Source organism: Amblyomma americanum, chromosome 5, assembly GCF_052857255.1.
Source record: "Amblyomma americanum isolate KBUSLIRL-KWMA chromosome 5, ASM5285725v1, whole genome shotgun sequence".
In the NCBI taxonomy this organism is placed as follows: domain Eukaryota; kingdom Metazoa; phylum Arthropoda; class Arachnida; order Ixodida; family Ixodidae; genus Amblyomma; species Amblyomma americanum.
This window is the reverse complement of record NC_135501.1, coordinates 43,734,712-43,756,544: the sequence shown is the minus strand read 5'-3', so window position 1 is coordinate 43,756,544 and position 21,833 is coordinate 43,734,712. Positions and strand designations below refer to the sequence as shown.

Sequence of the window (21,833 nt, the reverse complement as noted above, 5' to 3'; positions counted from 1 at the left end):
TTAGACGATCCGCCACCTTCCCCTCTTCCGCCAGATCCGTTCCTGTCCCATGTTTCCGATTCTGAAGTTCTGCGCCAGCGAACACGCGCTCTAATATTTCCGTGTTCGCACCCTCTCCCCCGTAGTCTTACTCGGCAGGAGGAGGTATCCGTGCGCCGGATTCGGGCAGGGGCGGCTTTGCCACCATCTGTCCGTCATCGCTGGCGTGCCAAAGATCTGCCAGTACCTGACAGGTTCCCTCACTGTAGCGCTGCACCGGACATTTGTGATGTGCGGCACTTGCTGTGGACGTGCCCAGCGACGGCTGCTATCAGAAAACGGCTCCTCAGGGAGGTGGGCCTGCGGTGTAATCGCGAAAGTGACTACGTGAAGTGGACAATGGACAACCGTTTCATTAACAACCTCTGCGACTACTTCAGCGCAACGGTTCTTCATTCCTTTTAACTTTCAATCCCGTGCATTCCTTCCCTCTTTCCTTTTTCAACTTATGCCTCATGGCACACTTCTCGAATAAAAAAGGAAGAGAGGCACCGCCTTGATGTACGCCGCCGGACAGAGGAACACAGTCGCCTGCTTGCCAGCCTGGACCGGCTTGAGCAACTTTTAGAAGAAAAGAGTACCTGAGGGGCTTGAATAAATAGCAAGAATGAGTGGGTGGTCATGCACATTTTTCGTGCAGCTATCCTGAGCACCTGCAGTATGTGCAGGCCATCACTCACAGCAAAACTTTATGGAATTTTCATTTAATGCTTGCAAGTGGCAGTGATGCGGTTGTGGTTTGGGGGTTTAACGTCCCAAAGCAACGGAAGCTATGATGAACGCCGAGGTAGAGAGCTGCGGAAAATTTCGACCACCTGGGGTTCTTTTACTCTCACTGACATCGCACAGTACACGGGCCTCTAGCTTGCAGACACGCATAAGTACACTTGTCAAAACAATGTGACCTCTTCAGTCCTGTTTTTAAAACTACAGTTGGAGACGGCTTAAAAACGAACCGACTTTTCTGCTTACAAGACACCTTTCAAGCAAAGGCTTCGGCCGATTCTAATGAGTCTGCTAGCACGGCAATACACGGAGTGGGTGATTAAAGATGATAGTCCCCTCATTGCATTGTGATGCTAGCAGGTTCATGAGAATCGGCCCATGTCATTGGCTAGAAGGCGGTCCTTTGTCAGGGAAAAGACACTTCGTCCTTGAGTTGTATGCGACTATAGCTTGAGGGGCCCAGCGCGGCGGGAACCTTGTAAACAAATTTATAACAGACAAATGCCACCCAATTTATATGCTAAAGTGTGGCATTAGCGAGGGGCTAGGTACACTTCAAGTGATGGGGGTCGACGCCGAAGTACTGTGACACCTGGGTACTGTACAATCATGTGAGGCAGTTGGCGAGGAGAGCACTACCTTTGAAGATCCTTGGCACATTTTGTTTTTTTTTAAGTCACAAAAGGCAAACAGTCCAACAATCTTCCCGAACTCCCACTCAACTGCCTGTCTCACGGTGTTCATGGCTTTGTTGAAAGCTATCTGTTGTGGTGTTATTAGGCACCGCCATAAGGATTCATTAAAAGGGGCCTGAATGGGTACGCCGGGTCTCCATATACGCAATAGCTTGGACCTTTGACCAGGCTGGTCAACTTTGTGTACACATCGGTCTTCCGGAAGTTACCTGGAAGGGCATAAAAAAAACATAGCTCAAAATTAGCACAGAAAAACGGATCTCCAAGCTGCGGGCTGAATAGCAACTTGTTACACAATGTATGCTTCTTAGGGCTTTTATCGCCGACGTTTTCACACTTACCGGCGTCATGTTTGCTGCCTCGGTACGATCCGTCTAACTGGCAGATGATCCCATTTGGGCACATGATTGCCTGGTATTTGGGAACATAGACGCGTTTGTGCCCACTGAAATATATCTTTTGATCTTTCGACGGCCGGCAAATTGGCCGCGCCGTACCGTCGATAAATCCCCAACAATTTTTCAGCGGGGCTCCTTTGGCGTGATTGGACTGAAAACAGTAGGGCGATTCTGTAAGCAATTATCATTTGGGCGATTTTTCTGCGTTTTGCTCCTTACCTGCGAGAACCTCTCCAATGTGTCAGTGTTCAGCCAAGAATGATTGTTGACATCATCCAGGAGATGGGAGAACTTCTCTTCGAGGTGCTGAAGAACGATGTTTGTTACAGACGATAGAGTCGAGCTGTGCCGCCAGAAAACGCTTTCGAGGTCGCTGAGGCGGTTCGGATACGCAAGCCGACGTAAGGTGATGCAAAGGGCCTCATCCCCTTGCACTGTCATCTTTTGCAGAGTGGTCAGCGCATCGGGAATTAGCAATGCCCTCTGCAGCCTGCGTATATAGTCTTTTTAAAATCTAAACGCAGTCCGAAAAACCCCACTGTCCATCGTATCGATGTTGATGAGCCCGTGCACTGAAAGCGGGCCACGGCGATTTTGGCCGAACAATTCTAGACATAACAAGTCCTCTATTTTGGACCACTTCAACTGTGAGAGTAGGAGCGGGTCTTGCAGAATGCGTTTCGGCATCGCGAACAGGTGGTTTCGCATAACCTACTAACGAAACTCGAAGAAAACTCGAACGCGATGCTCCAACTTCGCACCGAACGATCACACACACTAACGACAACGCGCTCCAAGGAATGGATTGCGTGGTCTTGACTTGGCTCTCGCAATGGCAAACTTCTCTAATTTTCGTAATACGAAAGCATTGCTGCAAAAACCAAACCACTGCTGTTGCGAAATAAGTACAGTAAACGTAATAAACCATTATTATTTTATTCCTTCATAAATTAGGCAGTGTTGCTTATAACCATTTTCTGGTAGATCTAATTACGATCACTAGGAGGCACAACAGGACTAAACGCTTGAGCGGACGGGGAACACGCGGCGCTAAAACACTACTCTTGCACGACGCTCGGCTGTAGCTCCGCTGGGAACTGTGAGCGGAGGGGACAGTAAACCGCTCTGCTAAAATTCTCTCTTATGTAGCTCACGCAGCTCATTTTTTATTTTCCTTTGCTCTTTTCTTAATAATGCCTACACACAAGCCAACGGACCAAATAATGATCGAGGAAAAAAAATTAACCATTTATTTCTTAACCATTAAGTTAACCGTGAATTTTTAACTACTAATTTCAATTTCGCGCAGGCCCTAATAGCACCAATTCACCCTTAGTATTCTTAAAAAAATAGCCCAACCTACCAGACCAGTCGAACTGGTTTGGGTGCCTACCCACTCGGATAATCAGGGAACGAGGCAGCTCACAATAAAGCCTGAGGTTTCGTCAACCGGGCAGGGAGGTCGCCTATTCTTCCGGGGTTTAGGAGAGACGGCATGACAACTTTTCATGGCATTGCCCACCATTCCACGTTGTGCAGGGCGAGTTCATCGCCCTCCGGCTAAGACGCTGTCCAAAGCACAAGAAACCACGTGTAGATAGCTTCAAACGAGCTCCCTCACCAACCCCACGCAACTCTCACATATGTACCCCTCGCAGTACGAACCCCAATGTTTCCGCTCTAGCGAACGCGCCACTAAGGACCACATCTTATGAGATTTTAAGTAAGAACCGCCTCCGGCGAAGCTAGTACAAATCCCTTCTCTCGAGCAGCGGGAGGCTGTGCTGGCCAGCCCAGACCCGAAGACGCGAGTCCGGGCCGTCGAGTGGGCCAACCAGGTCGCCAACAGTCATGGACTAACGGCTACCTAACACGGGCCTTCAATAAACGAGCTGTGCTTGACAAAATACAATATTTTTTCAATCCAACCATTAAATTCAGTCACAGTAGAGGTGAAACATTTTTCTGGCTGACAACGCAGAAAATGTTTGGCGAGCAATTTTTCTTCATGCACTTAGAAAAACATTCAGCTCGGCTGAGAGAATATTGTCAACATGAGCTGAGTCTGCTTAAATTAAGTTTTAAGCTATGCAAGATTAGCCAGGATCCATAAGGTAAGTTCCGCTTTACTATTATAATTTTTTTCCTGTCTTCTAAAAGGCATTTATTGCGAAAGCCCTATTTCCAGCTCACCGAGTTTGTGCGAATCTTTACTTTGAGGGTGACCTTGGCCAAACCCTAAATAAATAAAATAAACACAGCCGCGATCGGGATTCAAACATGCGGCGGCACCAGCAGATCAGCTTCGCTGGCCTCTGCACGAGAGCACTAAAGTCTATCGCCGCAGCCGGTCACGCCGCGTGTTCAGCTGCAACACAGTCTCGCGCTGTGCATTGCATGCCTTCGGCTTCATCAACTTATACTACTATTCAAACTAATACCAACGCCATACGTGCCGACGAGCCGACAGAGAAAAACCTTCAGCTAACCTGTCTAAACACGTGAGTCCGTTTGGTTTTAGTTTTATGGGCGTTTAACATCCTAGAGCGACTCATGTTATGAGGGACGTTGTAGTGGAGGGCTCAGGACAATTTCTACTACTTGGGGTTCTTTAACGTTCATGGATTTTGCGCAGTATACTGGCCTCTAGCATTTCGCCTACATCGAAGTGCTACTGTTGTGGCCGGGATCGAACCAGCCTCCTTCGTGCTAGCAGCAGAGCACCATAACCACTGATCCACCGCAGCTTAACAACACTTTTTCTTTGTTTCTTCATGAAAGATTTTCCACGCACCAGCACTTTTATCAATTCCGCCGTCTGTCTCGTTCACAAATCGCCCCCCTGAATACAACTCAGCATAAGACAAAACATCTAGTTGGAAGAGTCGTGTGAGAGTGCGCTGCGCGTCTCCGGAGAGCCGCTATCTCGGGCGACATCTCCTCTCTGTGGGACCCCGGAGGCGCTCAAACATCAGAGCGTATTGCGCCTGGAATCCTCGGGTTTCGGAGGCCAAGGCTCATTAGGTGTCTGAACGCCGACAGCCTGACCATCATCTTTATTCCCTCGTCAACAAGCATTCAACTGGTCAAGCACACCAGCAAAAGTCACAGAGCCAACGGCGCTCCGAGGAGGTTGAGCGAGACGCTTGAGCTTGGAAGGAAGGATAGCCGAATGGAGGAAAAAGAAGGAGAAAAGCTAGACAGTGGTTGGCGAGCAAGGCTCGAGACGACACCGCTGGCAGTCGGTCCTCCGGGGTCCGATGCTCCCAAGGCATCGGGCTGAAGCTGAGCCTCATTGAACAAACAATGCCATCTGCGCAGTCCCTCCGTTCCTTCTGACGAAGATTTCAACGCCAACTTAGCGGAAAGTAAGTTTGGGCACCCCAACCTTTGAATCATGTACTCCCTAACACCTAATTCTTAAATATATCTGTTTTGTTCGCACTGCATCTAGCAGCGTCGCCTTGCCTCTCCGTTCCGTGCGAACCAGTGCAATATGTGCGGTCATCACATGCGGCTCGTGCAGCGGCATGACTACAGTGCAAAATGCGGGATGTACTCAGATAAGGCCACAACAGTGAGCGCTGTGTCTCGTCGGCCTTGCTTTGTCCCATCTGTGCGCGGTAGCAATGAATTCTAAGGAATCTTACATTTCTTCAGTCCGTTCGCAACTGGAGGGAAGAGATTTGAAAAAAAAAGCAATAGTGTTTTACATGTGCTAGATGCAGAAAATCCAACCTCTCTTAATAACAAGACAACTACAAAAATCTTTTTTAGATTCATGCCCATAGTAACAATAGTAGCATATAAAATCGTTTTTTACTGAAAACACATTTATAAAATTTTTACAGCAATTTCTTCCTGCGATTCATAATATAAACCAATGTTCTCATACAGGACAAATTTTCCCTACGGCCAAATTAATATCAGCAAGCAGAGAACCCACAAACCTGTGTATCTAAAAGAATGGGATGGATGAAAACAACTTTTATAAGACGAAAACAAATCTTGCAGGGGATAACACCACTTCTATAGCCGATGTTTTTCAGTAGTTCACACCCAAAATTATAGTCCTTTGTTGCAGTCCATCGCTGCTGCTTTGCAGTGGTAATCACTCTGTGCCAGAAAGAGGAAGCCGCTCAACCGAAATTCTCACTGAAGAGAAACATGTGGTCTGCAGATTTGTTTTTACCGCCATTAAAGAAGATGCAGGTTTACAAAAGCAGTCAGGTGTGGTCCTATTTAGAAATGCAGTGGGCGCGCTAAGGGGTGTTGTATGGTGGAACGAAACAGTGCAACTAAGACGAGGCAAGAGCTAGGCAGTGGACACACAAAGCGCTGCAACAACGCTTCTCTTCCCCTCCACCCGACGGCACAGTGGAGCTCACACGTCAAAACAGTTCCGCTCAGATATTCCCATGCACCCGCTGCAGAAAGCGCCAGAATCTGCCATGTTTTGCAGCCTCCCCGCGAGGTTTCTTGGAAAGCCCATGCACCCTTTGCTCCACTCGGTGGTAGCGAGCTTTAGATCCATTTTAGGGTACTTCAGGCATAAGTATTGTATCTCTCACCTCCAAGACCACTAAAAATATCTCTTTCTATGGCCGTCAGACACAGAGGGGCCGGGGGGGGGGGGGAAGTTGGGGGGCAGGGAAGCCCACAGAAAAAATCGCATCCCCTTCTCAATGGGCCCTGTGCGGCAGCACTGGCCATCGACCCATACAGCTGGCGTATTTCCCATTTCTCAGACACAGGTTCACTATTGGAGCGAACGTTTCTATATTTTAGTTTCCATTCATTTCAGCAAATGCTGTTAGGCGCTCCTACATAACGGGACTTTAGTCGGAAAGAAATTAATGTATCAGCAAGTACCCCAAAAAACTGATGGGATCAACCTATTGCCATGACTTGGCGGTTGATTCACATTCTCTAGGTAATATATCGCAGTAGCGAGCAAGAGGAAGGGATTAACTAAAAATTAGGTGAACTGAGAGCAACGTCACAAAAATCAGTCGATGCCGTCAGTTGAAGCAGTTCCTTTAACAGCATTTGCAGCTGAATTCTTGTCTTCTAACTCTATATAGTCATGCCAGCACTCCTTATTGGAGTGGCACACGCCTCACTACGTGCTACCTAAATTAATTGGTTTTCCAGTCAATTGCCAGAGGGGTGGCGATGAGTGATACAGCATTGTTTATAGCCTCACTTCACGTGAACTTTTCTTCCTACGTGCTCCCATAGTTATTTTAAAAAGGTTCTGTGGAACAGCGCATATGTGGAGGTAATTAAGAGCCCTGAGTATTGTACACACACGCTGAATAGTGCGAACTGGTCTCTACAACTACTACGCACAAAAATGTAAACACCTTGCTTGAAGCTCAGTTTCAACTGAGCGTAAGCCAGGGTATGGAAAAAAGCTTGCGATACATGAAGCACCGAGGCTTGAAAGCGAGCCAAACTCGAGATTGTACAACAATCTCTCGACTACTGATGCGGAGTTCCCGGGTTCGAACCCGACCGCGGCGGCTGCGTTTTTATGGAGGCAAAACGCTAAGGCGCCCGTGTGCTGTGTGATGTCACTGCACGTCAAAGATACCCAGGTGGTCGAAATTATTCCGGAGCCCTCCACTACGGCACCTCTTTCTTCCTTTCTTCTTTCATTCCTTCCTTTATCCCTTCCCTTACGGCGCGATTCAGTTACCAACGATATATGAGGCAGAAACTGCGCCATTTCCTTTCCCCAAAAATCAATTATTACAACCATCTCTCGAGGTTGTACAACAGCACTAAAAATGTTTGGCTTAAATATTACATGGCGACACGCAGCAAAAAGTTCTAATCAAAGCTACTGCTTAATACCTTCGTTTTGATTGTGTCTACGGAGAATATTTTGTAAGTATTGTGTGTGCGCTTCTTGTTTGTTCGTTGCTTGAGGTTGTAGTTGGAAAAATTTAAAGCAACTCTTAAGCTCCGCCTGAACGTTTTCACGCGATGGAGATAATATATGCGACATTGGTCCTTTTCGACTTTACCTTCATAGATACCTGGAAGTGCCCATACCACACCTGGGACGCCGGTGCAGAGGTTAAGCGGTGGAGCATGCCTTCGATGGCATGTGCTTCCATCGGTGAGGCTTGTGCGACCCAGGTTGCTCTTCCATAGCAGCCTCTCGCGAACAGTCGTTTATAAACTGCCACGTGCCACGGTGGGCAGTTTACTAGCGATCTGATGGGTAGGTTGTGACGACAGCACAAGATCACCTGGCCTAGGTGCCCACCTTTCACACATGTGGCCAACCTAGGCTGCTGCTCTTAGAATATTTCGCGCATTTTTCGCTCTTTGTGAGGGCGCCGACGCCGGCGAGGGACGCCGTCTTTCTGCAACAGCAACTCCTTAACGTTATCTCGTTAAATATACATAAACATAACAATAAATGAAATAGGTATATAAAACTGTGTCCTTGTGTGTGCAATGTTAAATACAAAGAGAACCCAGGCTGCTGGAGGGATTATTTACGCTACTGCGTCTCGCCCTTGAAGTAGAGGTTTGGTTTCGCCTGAAATTTTATCCTTATGTTGAGAAGCTTCAGTCAGCTTCAGTCGGTAAGTGGCGTCGAAAGATGCCATAGAATGGGTAAAAAGGAAGCAAGCAAGGTGCGACCTGTCATTTTAAAACTGCTCGATTTCTGTGAAAAAATGTCCATATTACAATCATGTCACAAGCTCAAAGACTCCGGCATATCAATAGCTGAGGATTATTCAAAACGAGTTCGAGAAATACGTAAACAGTTATGGAAAAGCTGTAAAGAAGAGAGAGACGAAGGAGCCAAAGCAAAGTTATTATTCGATAAACTAAGCGTTGATAACGTCCTATTTGGTTGGGACGAAGCGAAAGGTTCTCGCTTCAGGCTTAGAAAGAAATCAAACTGACTTCTCACCAATAAACCTCGGACCCTGAAAATATTAAATGATAATTGTAGGAGTGTTCTAAACAAGACTGCTGAGTTGGAGGCTCTTCTGCTTTTGCACGATCCAGAAATTGCGGTTTTGACTGAGATTTGGCTTAACGACACAGTATTTGACAGTGAGTTTGTACCCACTGGCTACAGTTCGTACAGAAAAGACCGTGATGGTAGAGGTGGAGGCGTTAGCATACTCATTAAGTCAACCTTGCGAATTTTCCCAATGTCTGATATACCCAATGTAGAGTGTATTTTTTGTAAAGCATACTATGGAAATGTTAGATATGTTATTGCAGCAATGTATAGGCCCCCTAGTTCTACCGTTTCTGTTCTAGACGATCTCAAACAATATTTGTACACGAATGTCAAACTTGTTGATCGTATTATATTGTCAGGTGATTTTAATTTACCTAATATAGACTGGTCGACGTTCTCACTTGAAAAACATGACGCTTTAGGTGAAGCAATGTTGGACATTGCTTTTTCCTTTGATTTATTGCAAATTGTGGAACAAAGCACAAGAATTCAGGGCAGTTCTCAGTCAGTCCTTGACCTATTTTTTGTCAGCGGATCAATAGGCGCAGATACAAATTACGAAATAGTACCTGGAATTTCAGACCACGAAGCTGTCCTACTCACCATTGCTGATGCCGTCTTGGATAGCAAGCCTAAATATCCATCTTACCCAAACTTTTCTCGAGCCGATGATGTATCAATCATTGACATACTTTCGCTTAACTTCGATGCCTTTTCAGATAGCACAGATGATGTGCATTCGCTTTGGTGCAGGTTTAAAAAATTAGTAAAAGAGTGCATTGACCGTTTTGTCCCGCTGATAACTAAAAAGAAAAACGGCAGGAACCCCTGGATCTCCCGTGAGACGTTACGACTCCTAAGGCAATTGAAGCGTCTTAAGAAAAGATTGAAAATCCATGCTGCACAGGCGGTCAAAAACAAGATTGACGAAATTTCCTCCCGCCTTAAAAATAAAGTATATGCCGATAAACAGCGCTACTATGGTGAACCACTGCCCAGTTTCATAACTACAGCTCCAGAAAAGTTTTGGCGTTCTATTTCTCCGACTTCCAAGGAATGTGATGTGTTTCATGTTGATGGTAAAGATGTGTGCGATGGCAAGGAAATAGCAAATGCATTTAATAAACATTTTAAGTCCGTCTTTACTAAAGATAATGGCGTAATGCCGTCTTTCGAATTACCTACGTCACCTATACCCGATGTTAAAATAAGTGAAACAGGAATACTAAACATGCTTTTAAATCTGGACATTAAAAAGTCTTGCGGTCCGGACAACATTCCAAACACATTTTTAAAGCGGTATGCAGAATGGACCTCAAAATACCTGCACGTTCTGTTCACGAGATCATTGTGCGAGGGACAAGTGCCGAGCGACTGGAGGACTGCCACAGTGAAGCCACTACATAAGGCAGGAAAAAAACACTGCATTCAAAATTACCGCCCAATTTCTTTAACATCTACGGTATGTAAACTTTTGGAACACATAATTCATAATCATATGTCAGAGTTCTTGGAGAAATATAATATACTTACGAAGCATCAACATGGTTTCCGAAAAGGCTACTCTACAAATACCCAATTGGTTCTAACAGTGCATGACTTTGCTAAAGCAATTAACAATGGGAAACAAATAGACGCTGTTTTTATGGATTTTTCAAAGGCTTTCGACAAGGTGTCTCATAAAAAGTTACTTCACAAATTAGGCGCAATACTGAAAATTCTCAACTAATTAATTGGCTTGCGGCTTATCTTGAGAACAGAGAACAATTTGTTGTTTTTAATGACCACCATTCAGAACGACTTTCAGTTGGCTCTGGCGTCCCGCAGGGCTCGGTGCTTGGGCCTCTTTTGTTTCTTTTGTTTATTAATGATGTACTGCATGGTATTCCCGTTAAGGTTAAACTTTATGCTGACGACTGTGTATTGTACTCGGAAATAGAGAATGCCGCTGACCAGGAACTGCTGAACAATGCCTTAGGACAAGTTGTTGCCTGGTGCAAAGCTTGGCAAATGTCAATTAATTTTCAAAAAACTGTTTTTATGACCATTACACGCAAGAAGCACAAACTTAAATATCCATATGCTACTAACGACATATTTCTCTCCGAAGTAACACACTACAAGTATCTAGGACTCTGGATCACTAATGATCTCACTTGGACTAAGCACCTTGAATATGTAGTAGCTAATGCTAACCGCAAATTATTCTTCTTGAGGAGGGCTTTGAGACTTTCCACCCCTTCTGTCCGTCTGCTCGCATACAAAAGTGTAATTCTGCCGATACTAGACTATGCATGTGTAATTTGGGACCCTTTCACCAAGACTAACATCACCAAGATGGAAATGGTGCAAAGAAAAGCAGTTCGCTTCATATATAATAGCTTTGGACGTACATCAGTTACCGAACTACTAATGAAAGCAAACCTGCCACCATTAACGCAAAGAAACCGTGTATCACGACTAAAATTCCTCTTTCAACTTATTAACGGTCATTATAAAACCGACCTCACGGGAATAATTAGTTTTTCATCTGGGTATTCTACAAGGCAGAGACACAGTCGCACAATAACCGCCTTTAGCACCCATAATAACTGTTTTAAGTATTCTTTCTTTCCCCGAACAGTAACTGAATGGAATCTACTAACCAATGATCAAATTTCAAAATCATCACTATCGGCATTTATTTCAGGTATTGCTTAGAAATGTGTTGTCTTTAACTGTTTATACGCTCCATGGATCTAATTTGTATTATATGCTTTGTCTGTGTTATGGTTTTCATTATGTATTTATTGTATCCCACCCTGCTAAAATCCCCAGAGGGGATTGCAGTATTGATAAATAAATAAATAAATAAATAATAAATATTTGGTAGTACTATGGCTCAAGAACGTGATTAATCAGAAGTTGTGGGCTTCAAGGAAGACTTGAGATGGTTTTACCTATTGTTTTTTGTTTGTAATATATCATATCCCTCTTTCAAGCTCCGTAGGTGTCTGCCCGGGAGGTTAAATCTAATGGGTTTCTGACGAAATTATACGCAAAGCTATTTTCGTCATTCAATTCAGTCTCGCGTCATGACAAGCGAGGATCATTGACCGTTATATGGAGGCGAACAACGGTGTTGTCTAGCGCCAGGAAGCCGGATAAGAAAATGTCAGTTGAATCCGCCTTTTTCACGACGCGACTGCGCATGCGCCCATCCCCTGGCGGCGGTGTCGCGAAACAAATTGGAAGGGTCGCGCGCTGCACTCGAGACCGGCCGTGGAAGTGTAAACAAACGGGCTTCTTACGCGGGGTGCGTTGCTGCAGTCGTCGGGCGTTCAGCGCGACGCATTTGACGATGCATACGACATGTGTTGCATACGGCTGCAATGCCCAATATGTAAAAGGAAGCAAACTCGGATTTTATCGCTTTCCGAACGCTTTCCGGGACCGTCTTCGACGCAAAGCGTGGATAAAAGCAGTTCGCCGGCTCGACGATCGTGGCCGCCCTTGGGCACTGTCAAGCACGTCAAGACTGTGCGAGAATCACTTTGTGACAGGTACGGACGAGGTACTGTTTTTAAATGCATGTGCAGTCTATCACGAAAGGTTTTATTCATGGGCAAGAAGGCCTCGAATGTCACCGCGGCATTTATACTTCGTTCCGACGCTTTTTGCTTTCACAAGCAAGAAGGCCGAATGGGCAAGTGCTGTGAGCCGCTTTCAACGCGTGATGAAGCGGACAACGAAAAAGAAGCTACGAGAGCATTCACGCATGGTGCTAAAATTTTGTCATATCTCCTAGGAAATTTCATTGTTTATGCCACTACACCCTGGCCAATCCCCCGGTGTGGGTATGTGCCATGTATTAAGAGGCAGAAGAAGAAGGTGCGTTATGCGTGTGTTCGCATCATATCCATGATGAAGAGCGCTGTGTGGTATCGCCGGAATGACTCAATGTGCGCCCCTCGCGCTCGTCTTTATGGACGCGCATGCTTGTTTAACCTATGCAGCGGTGTGCTGTGGGAAAATAAAGTGAAATTCTAGCATAGCTGCCATGTCGCGAGTACGCTTGTGCTTTTGTAGTTCGTGTAGCTATTCGGCAGCGCTTGAGTACAACGATTGCTTGTGAAAACCTGTCCCTACTTGTTTTCAGCACTGCTACGGCGTGCACGATGTAGTATCCACCTTTTAATGGATGGCAGGCATATAAAGCGGGAAACGCCAACGTCACTGATCGGGGATATTTCATTGAACATTATGTTCCGAATGTAGCCTTCATCTTTGAAGCGGCGGCCCTTGCTCAGCTGCCGTTCGCATCGCATGCCGGATAATCGGAGATACTGAAGAATTTGCTCTTCGGTGGGCACAGCAGCCTGCTTCGGACTTCGCACCCAGCCATCAGTCAATCCTAGAAATCTTCCAGGTACCAGGTGCTGCCCAGGACACGCCATCGTTGACAGATTCCAACAAAACGTGCTCCGCAGCGGCACTCAGTCCGGCCGGGTTGAGCGCAGAGTACCCTTCCAGTGAGCTTTCAGCGTTGTACGCGAGGTGGCAGCACAGAAATATGAAAATGCGTATTGGATAATCAGGCCCAATGCGGATGTGTACGCCAGAATGACCTCGATTGTCGGTTGGCGCGACGTCCTACTTGGTGGTTCCAGACTACCACATAATGACCATCGCAACTTCTTTTTCAGTTTAACTACTGTGCAGGTATCGTTATAATCACGTGGTCCTCCTAACCGCTGCTGCTCCTTCCGAGCTAGGTGCGCTTTGGTGCGGTGCTGTCTAATTAGCGTCCCAGCTTTACCCGTGGTTAACACCACCTACACCTTGGCAAGCAAGCCGCCAGTGGGCAGGTGAGCAGTGGTGCAGTCGCACAAGGAAGGTACTATGGCAGGTGTTGCCAACGGAGTGACATGGGTTGCTTGGTTTGGGTTGCGACCTAGGTTGCTGTTCGCTAGCAGCGATTACATCGGGTGCCTCCTGATATGGTAGGCAGGTTTCGCACAACCAGGTGGGCAGGTGAGCAGCCTACAACAAAACCGGCTTCAAGAAACACACAATGCCCAAATGGGAGAAATGGCCACTTTAAGTGCTAGCGCACTGAGAACTATCATAATTACGCAGCTGTTAGCTTTCAGAAACAGCGGAAGGTTCCGAAACTTGTTTTCTGTTTTAGTGATATTCTTAGATATAGCACGTCGGTTTGCAGTCCAAAGTCGCCCTTTGAAATTAAAAAGGATGATCTACTGGCACCTGTCACCTTAAAATTGTCGCCACTGTCTGATAAACAGTTTCTCTGGGACAACCAGGTCCCTAACCGCTGCACTCACCTTCATGTCCTGGCGCCCCGATGTGGCAACACTAGCGTCCATGGTGTAGCCAATCGCGCACTCCGGGTCTGCGCCTTGCTCGGCCCGAGGCAGCCCGCAGACGAAATCGTAGCGCGTCTTCCCCGGCTGTCGGGTGTAGTAGTCGAAAGAGGAGGGAGCCTTGCTCGGTGCGCCCAACCGCGCAGAGCCCTCGGTCGTGAACGTGTGGGCGCCAACCTGCTCCGATTGACAGAGGGTGAGGCAACTGTGCTTCTTCAAATGCAATAGGTGCAGAGTGCCGCATTCATCTTTTCTACGTAGCCTCTCATGGAATGTATATGGCTACCACAATTCTATGTTGGCAGAACAGTGAGTTACATCTGCTGCAGAATTTCCTCACTGCGGCGCATATCCAGTGCATTTGGGTTGCCTTCTGGGATTGCATATGTCCACGTTACTGAGGCACCACCAGTCCGAGGACGGAGACGAAGAAAGACCGGGCAAGTGCTCTCTATACACTGACAAAAATTTATTAGGAGCCCTAATATAAACAAAAGATAAAACAAAACAAAATAACGAAAGAGCACATGACATGCGCACTCTATTTCATTATTGCCACGGTCCAGCCAAAAAAAGGGCGCGTGAAACAACACCACTATTCGACCCGTATCGCAAGGATAGTGCATTCTAAAGATAGTGAAACTCTACTTCAAGTAACAACAGCGATGGCAGACTCACGCATGTATCATCGACGTCCTTATTCTAAAAGCCTTATTAACCTCTCAAGATTTCTCACCTCTATGTCTTCACATAACACACATTTCTTCAGACAGTGGAGTGCACTTGTGACTGTTAACGCGCTTGGTCAAACGTGTGCCCCAGCCACCATCAAGTGACCTAGCATGTTCAAGAAGGCGGAGGTTGATACAGTGCTCTGTCTGACCCGCATAAAGCAGGCCACAAGAAAAAGGAATGGTGTAAACCACCCCGCAAGCACAGTCCAGAAAGGCTAAGGAGTGACTCACACCAAACTCGTTCCTCCTCTCCTGTGGTGTGCCATACCTCCCAATGGCTGCACAGATTCTACCGGGTTTGTTTTGTGGCGAGAACACTATGCACCCGTCATAATGGGGAGCCACCTTCTTAAGGCTGCGAGAGCCACCGTGAATGCACGGGACAGTGGAAAATTTTTCTTTCCTGGTCCTTTCTTTTTGTGCCCTTACCATCTTTAGGTTCAGCTTGTTTCCTTAGAATCTTTCGCGCTGCCGCTGCCAACATAGAGTGTGTGAACCCCACGTTTTTCTTTCTGGCCACCTGTTCGGCGAAAGCGCTTAGTCCGATGGGAACAGGAGTTGGTTAGGGCCCAGTTTAATGCATTTGTTGTATTGCCATTCTTAATCAGCTTCGAATGACATCAAAAAACAAGCACTTATTATTAGACCTTGAGGGAAAAGACCAGCACTCGTGCATACGCTCAAAAACAAAGACAGATCCAGAAACTATTCTTCCATTTGTAGGTGCTTCACAATTGACATTCAAACCACCGCCCCTTTCTTTCATTTGTGTGGACGATTTTCTTGTTTTTGTGGATTCTTGTGAACCCACAAGTGTAATCGTCGTTATTTTGAAGGCTTTCAAAGAAAGGGGCGGCGGTTTGAATCTTAAACCAAAAATTTAGTCCAGTACAAGCACATGGCTGCTTGAGGATGCTACTTCAATGACACATTTTCCACGTGTCTACAATATATAACAAAGACCATGTAAGCGATGCATCTGATTGGTCTTTTTTAAATGCGCAGCTTGCTTTGATTTAGTGCAGTGCAGATTTTTGTTAGAAGTATGTTTTGATGGGATATAATTGGCCTTCTTCATACAATGCCTGAAATCTTAAGCTGTTCTGTTCATTTATTTTTGAGCGTTCATGTTAAGCGTTTAATCGCGGTCCAATTGTCCTTCAATAATCAAAATAAACTCAGAGGGCTCTCAAGACTGTTCACAGGCTGTGAAGGCGCAAGCAGTAGTGTGTCATTGTGAGCGTACAACCTTGACGCAGCTTTGCCTCTGAACGCTGATTCCATGAACGCTGAATCGACGAAGGTCCGAGGGGAACTCTCGGACGGCTGTTCGATTGCCTGGCGCGAGCTAGCCTCCACCCTAACTCGAAGAGGTATGCTATATGCAACGAGAAATCGTATGACACCCCGAAATGGTGTACGATAAACGGTTGCGTCACAATCTTAATACTAGTATTGGTTTTGAGGAAAGGAAATGGCGCAGTAACTGTCTCGCATGTCGGTCGAGTTTCCAACCGCGCCTTAAGGGAAAAGGTAAAGTGACTGGGAAGGCACACAGTTGAATTTATATATGTCGTCGGTTCGAATCCCAGACGCAGGCTTTCCTGCAACTTGATTAGCACATATAAGCTGTATGCAACGATAAATCGTACGGCATCATCTCGAACGCTGTACTACAAACGGCTGCTAGCAATTTTGGTTGCTCAAGTTGAGGTCAGCCAGTGGCGTATATATAGAAGAACAACATGGGCATGACAGCTACGGAATACCTGATAGCCGATTTTATATCTGCTGCGGGTCCTTGGATCCAAGACATTGAACTTATTTTTGGAATATGGCAGAGTGCTTGAAGCACTTTGTCACGGGTCGGCCCGGTAGGACGCTGCCTCCGGGATCGGCCCGGAGCATTATAGCGCGCGCCTTTTCTTTCTATCTTTGCTTTCCTATCCTTTAACTCTCCTACTTTCAGCACGCGGCAGCGAGCGTGGTTTGGCTTGAAACAGTAGGCAGGCCCATGCACTTTCCTTTCCTCTCTTCCTATCAGCATCAGCATCTGCAACAGCATCAACCACAGCAGCAGACTGCTACGGGTCCTATTGGGACCCAAGATATTAAACTTATTTTTAGAATATGGCGGAGTGCTTCAAGCACTTCGGAACGGGTTGGCCCGATATTGCACTGCCCCTGGGATTGGCCCGGGTTATAATAGCGTCCGCGCGTCTATTCTATCTTTGCAATCGTATCTTTCAAATATCCTACTTTCAGCACGAGGCAGCGATTGTGGCTCAGCTTGAGCCAATGGGCAGGCCCGTGCTCTTTCCTTTTCATTCTTCATGTCAACAACAACAGCAGCAGCAGCAGCAGCGGCAGCAGCAGCAGCAGCAGCGGCAGCAGACTGTCTGAAATGGTAGTGCTCAGCTTTCATTGCGGATCCTATGGCAACCTAATGACGTCACCCTATTTTTCTTGCCATCCATGAAATTTTCTGTACCATCTACGAGTACCCGCACAAACACACGCAGGCGGCTTTTCTCGTAATGGAACTGGTAATGACATTGCCTTAAAACCTTTTTGGCTCTTACGATTAACAAGCAAAAATCGCAAACGTCCTTGAAAAAGTTATGCATGCCAAGAAGTGTACATTAGAAATAGTAAACCTTTGAGAAAATATTTCACTTGGTATTTGAGTTTGCTTACCATATTCAGGAAACGTTTCTACTTCTACATAATAATATTAATAATTGGTTTCTGGGGAAAGGAAATGGCGCAGTATCTGTCTCATATATCGTTGGACACATGAACGCCGCCGTAATGGAAGAGATAAACGAGTGAGTGAAAGAAGAAAGGAAGAATGCTGTGCCGTATTGTAGGGCTCCGGAATAATTTCGGCCACCTGGGGATCTTTAACGTTCACTGACATCGCACAGCACACGGGCGCCTTTGCCTCCATAAAAACGCAGCCGCCGCGGTTGGGTTCGAACCCGGCAACTCCGGATCAGTAAGCGAGCGCCGTAACCACTGAGCCACCGCGGCGGGTCTTGTACTTCTACACGGGTAACATTTTAAGGCAAAAGCCTTTCAGTCTGACGACTCGACAGCGTGTTCGGTCGCGTTTCTGTCACACTCTAGCTGTCAAACTGATGACGCCATCGATGACGCCATCAATGATGTAGTATGCATTATTAGTTGTTTCGTCATTTGATCAGGCATTAATTAGTAGGCTAGTCAGAAATTAATCAATTAGTGACTCGATACTGCCTTCTGTATTACCTTAGCATTTCCTTTACTTAGTGTGTGCCCTATAGTCTGTTAAGTTTCAATTTTTTACGGTAGTGCTGTTACCACTCCGAAATTTTTCCATGGGGCTGTGGCCTAGTCAAGCTGTTCTGAAAAACAGCTTTCTGAAAAACAGCCCTTTCTGTATCACTGACAGAATGAAAATAAAGATTGATTGATTAGTACTTAGATAGGGTCGCTTAAATATTAGCAATTAGTTATACTTATTTAGGGGTTAGTTAACCAGACACGTATTTGGCAATTTGTGATAGCAGATTACTTTGGTGTAGTATGCCGTATCTGGAAACTTGGGGCAGGTCGAATCCACTGCGCATGTGCAAGGCGCCAGCAGACGATGTACCTGCACTTCAGTCTACTGTGCATGCACCTCATGTCAGTGCTCTCTCTGTTCGTAGACAAATGTCTACTCGCAACACTTGGAAGCTATTCCGCAGCCTGATAGATCCAACTCATACCCGCGCAGAAATGCAGAAACATCTGCAACGAGCGATTCACAATTTCAAAGGTAACACGGACGAACTTCCCCAGACATTACGGGACCAGTATCTGTGTCAAATCCAAGACTCCTGTGGACAGGAATATCTCTATGCAGGCAGAGATAATCCGGATCTGGATTGTCCGTTCCAGCTCCACGATCTGTGGGCAGCTCTGGCTAAAAAGAGACGGGGTACAGCGCCGGGAGGGACAAGGTTACGGTCAAGCTTTTGGCCAACCTTCCTGAGCCGGCGAATGAGGCCCTGCTAGAATACATCAACGCAATCTGGAAAAACGATACGCCCCTCCCCCTTGAATGGAAAACGGCTATTGTCACCTTCATCCCAAGGACAGGCAAGCCCATCAATACCGATCATCTCCGACCCATCTCTTTAACGTCTTGTGTGGGCAAGCTTATGGAGGCCATGATTCGAGATCGCCTCTCCGAATATCTGGAGGCCCGTAACACTTTCGCAGACACAATGTTTGGATTCCGGCCTCACAAGTCGGCACAAGACATTTTTCTTCAACTCAGCCACGAGGTCCTCACGCCTCTCAAGCACCCTCATAATCACAAGGTAATTCTCGTCTTGGATTTGAAGGGTGCCTTCGACAATGTGAAACACAGCGTCATTCTCTCTCACATCAGCGAGACACACTGTGGACACAACACTTTTAATTACATTAAACATTTCCTAACGGACCGCGAAGCCATTATCCACATTCAGGACAAGGAGCGCGGTCCTTACACTATGGGTACACGGGGCACACCACAAGGCGCAGTGCTGTCTCCACTACTCATTAATCTCGCAATGCTCCATTTCCCTGCCCAACTGGCTGAGGTTGAAGGTGTACAGCATGCGCTATATGCCGACGACATTACCATTTGGGCAACAGAGGGCAACATTGGTCAACTGGAAGACCGCCTGAAAACAGCGGCGAGCGTAGTGGAACGCTATGCTACGTACTGTGGTCTCCAGTGCTCTCCTCAAAAATCAGAATTCGCACATCTCCGCCCCTCGCAGAGATGCAAGACCCCAATACTTCTCTCTCTGGCAAGCGGACCCATACACGAGGCCACTGAGATTAGAGTCCTCGGACTATTTATTCACCAGAACCGTCGCGCTGACACAACCATAGCCAAGTTTCGCAAGGTTGGCGATAAAGTGGGCCGCATGGTCCGCCGCGTCTCCAAAAAGCGTGGGGGCCTCAGAAGTAAGGATGCGATGCGACTCGCCCATGCTTTTGTGACGAGTCGAATATAGAATTCGACTCCATACCTGCACTTGCGCAAGCATGACGAAGACATCTTGGAGGTTACTCTCCGCAAGATGATGAAAAGAGCGCTCGACCTCCCGATCTCTACCTCAAATGCGAGGCTCCTTGCACTGGGGGTGGTGAACACCTATTGGGAGCTGCGCGAGGCGCACCTCGCTAATCAATACACACGTCTTGCACAGACCGTGTCCGTTCGTCGCCTACTGGGCCGGCTACATTTACAACATGAATATCAGATTGAGGAAAGGGTACGAGTGCCAGAACTATGGAGAGGCGCCCCCTTCTATGGAGAGGTGTTCGACCCCTTCCTACCAAAATGGACAGAGAACCACAATGAACGGAGTCAGGCGCGGGCGAATGCCCTGCACCGCCATTATGGCTCCAAACTCAGCGTTTTCTATGTAGACGTTGCGGGCCCACATCATTCCAGGGGAGGATGGTACACGGCCGCAGTCGTTCACGAGGGAAGATAGGTGAACGGTCTCAATTTTAAGGCACTTAGCACAACCCACGCGGAGGAGGTAGCAATTGCCCTAGCCGCCTCCCACGCTGAATCTAAATTCATCATATCTGGCTCGCGAGAGGCTTGCCAGAATTATGAACTGCGCTGGATAACGCCAACAGCGCAACGAATACTTCGGAGAGCAGCTCGGGATCAGGACCCTACTACCCGATTTCTCATTTGGACTCCAGGCCACCAAGGCCTACCAGGGAATGAGGCCGCCAACTCGGTCGCCCGCGCACTCACTAACCAGGCCCCCGACGTAGGCCCTACCGATCTGGGCCAGGACTCGTATCCTCTGTTAATTTTCAAAGATATCTCCGCTTATTACCGGGACTCGCACCGTCAGTACCCGGCTCCTCTGAAGGGGCTAGGGAAAGCGGACGAGAGAATACTGCTTAGACTTTTTACTAACACTCTACTGTGCCCGGCAGTGCTCAAACATTTCGACACTTCTTTCTCTGGCCTCTGTTCTTTCTGTGGGGAGGTGGCTGATACGTTCCACATGGTCTGGGCATGCCAACGCAATCCTTCTCTTCTGCCCCTAACCCCTTCCCCTACCCGAGAGGACTGGGAGGCGGCCCTGCTCAGCTGCCTTGACCTACCGGCCAAACAAGCTCTAGCTCAGCGAGCTCTAATGGCGGCCCAGACCAATGGGGTCCCTGAATAAGGGACTCCACCTAGTACTGTAAGGGGAGCGGCCCACTAGGGAGTGCTCCCCACGCAACCTCTCTGCAAAATTAAAATAAATGCTTTCACCACCACCACCTCACGTCAGTGGGTGGCGCCAGCATCTTTCGAGAGCAGCATTCCGAGTGATCTCGTCAGACGCCTTTTGAACGCCGACCGGGACGAATGGTATATTCTTTGATTAGTAGTTTCAGCACACAGACAGCAGCAGGGGCAGCAACACCAAAAATTAGGCGTTCGCCTCATCGCACTTTAGATCACCGAAGTGCCCCTAATTTTTTTTAGTTAGGTCTTGATATCTCCGGCATTTCAGGAGTTTTTAAAAATGGCCCTCTTAGAGCTTAATTTAAAAACGTGAACATATTTACGTTTTATTTATGTTCTGAAAGACCTTTATTAGTTGATAATCCTGCGGCCCCAATAAAATTTTCTATTGTACTCCTTTGTACTATACAATTATAAGCTTAATTCTTACCATATTTCTTTGATTAGCCGTTTCTCGATAATTTCTGTCAAAAAGAATAACATCAGAAATTTGACTTCTATTAGCATGTGGTTATATTTCACTTAGCACAATTATGCCCTTTCAGAAAACACATTGGCGGTGTTTGTTTCCTTGTAAATTTGGTTAATAAGTGAA

The 21,833-nt window shown here is 46.8% G+C and overlaps 1 protein-coding gene across 1 annotated transcript in view; it reads right to left on the bottom strand.

Moving 5' to 3' along the window:
* Nucleotides 1–1,541: 1,541 nt before the first annotated feature.
* LOC144133809 (uncharacterized) overlaps nucleotides 1,542–21,833 on the bottom strand; it is a 137,063-nt gene continuing 116,771 nt past the window's right edge. The window contains exons 7-10 of the mRNA XM_077666903.1: nucleotides 14,180–14,395; nucleotides 2,078–2,164; nucleotides 1,802–1,871; nucleotides 1,542–1,669 (exon numbers count right to left, since the gene is read on the bottom strand). Of these exons, the coding sequence (XP_077523029.1) occupies nucleotides 1,542–1,669; nucleotides 1,802–1,871; nucleotides 2,078–2,164; nucleotides 14,180–14,395 (501 nt within the window). The remainder of the gene's footprint in view (nucleotides 1,670–1,801; nucleotides 1,872–2,077; nucleotides 2,165–14,179; nucleotides 14,396–21,833) is intronic.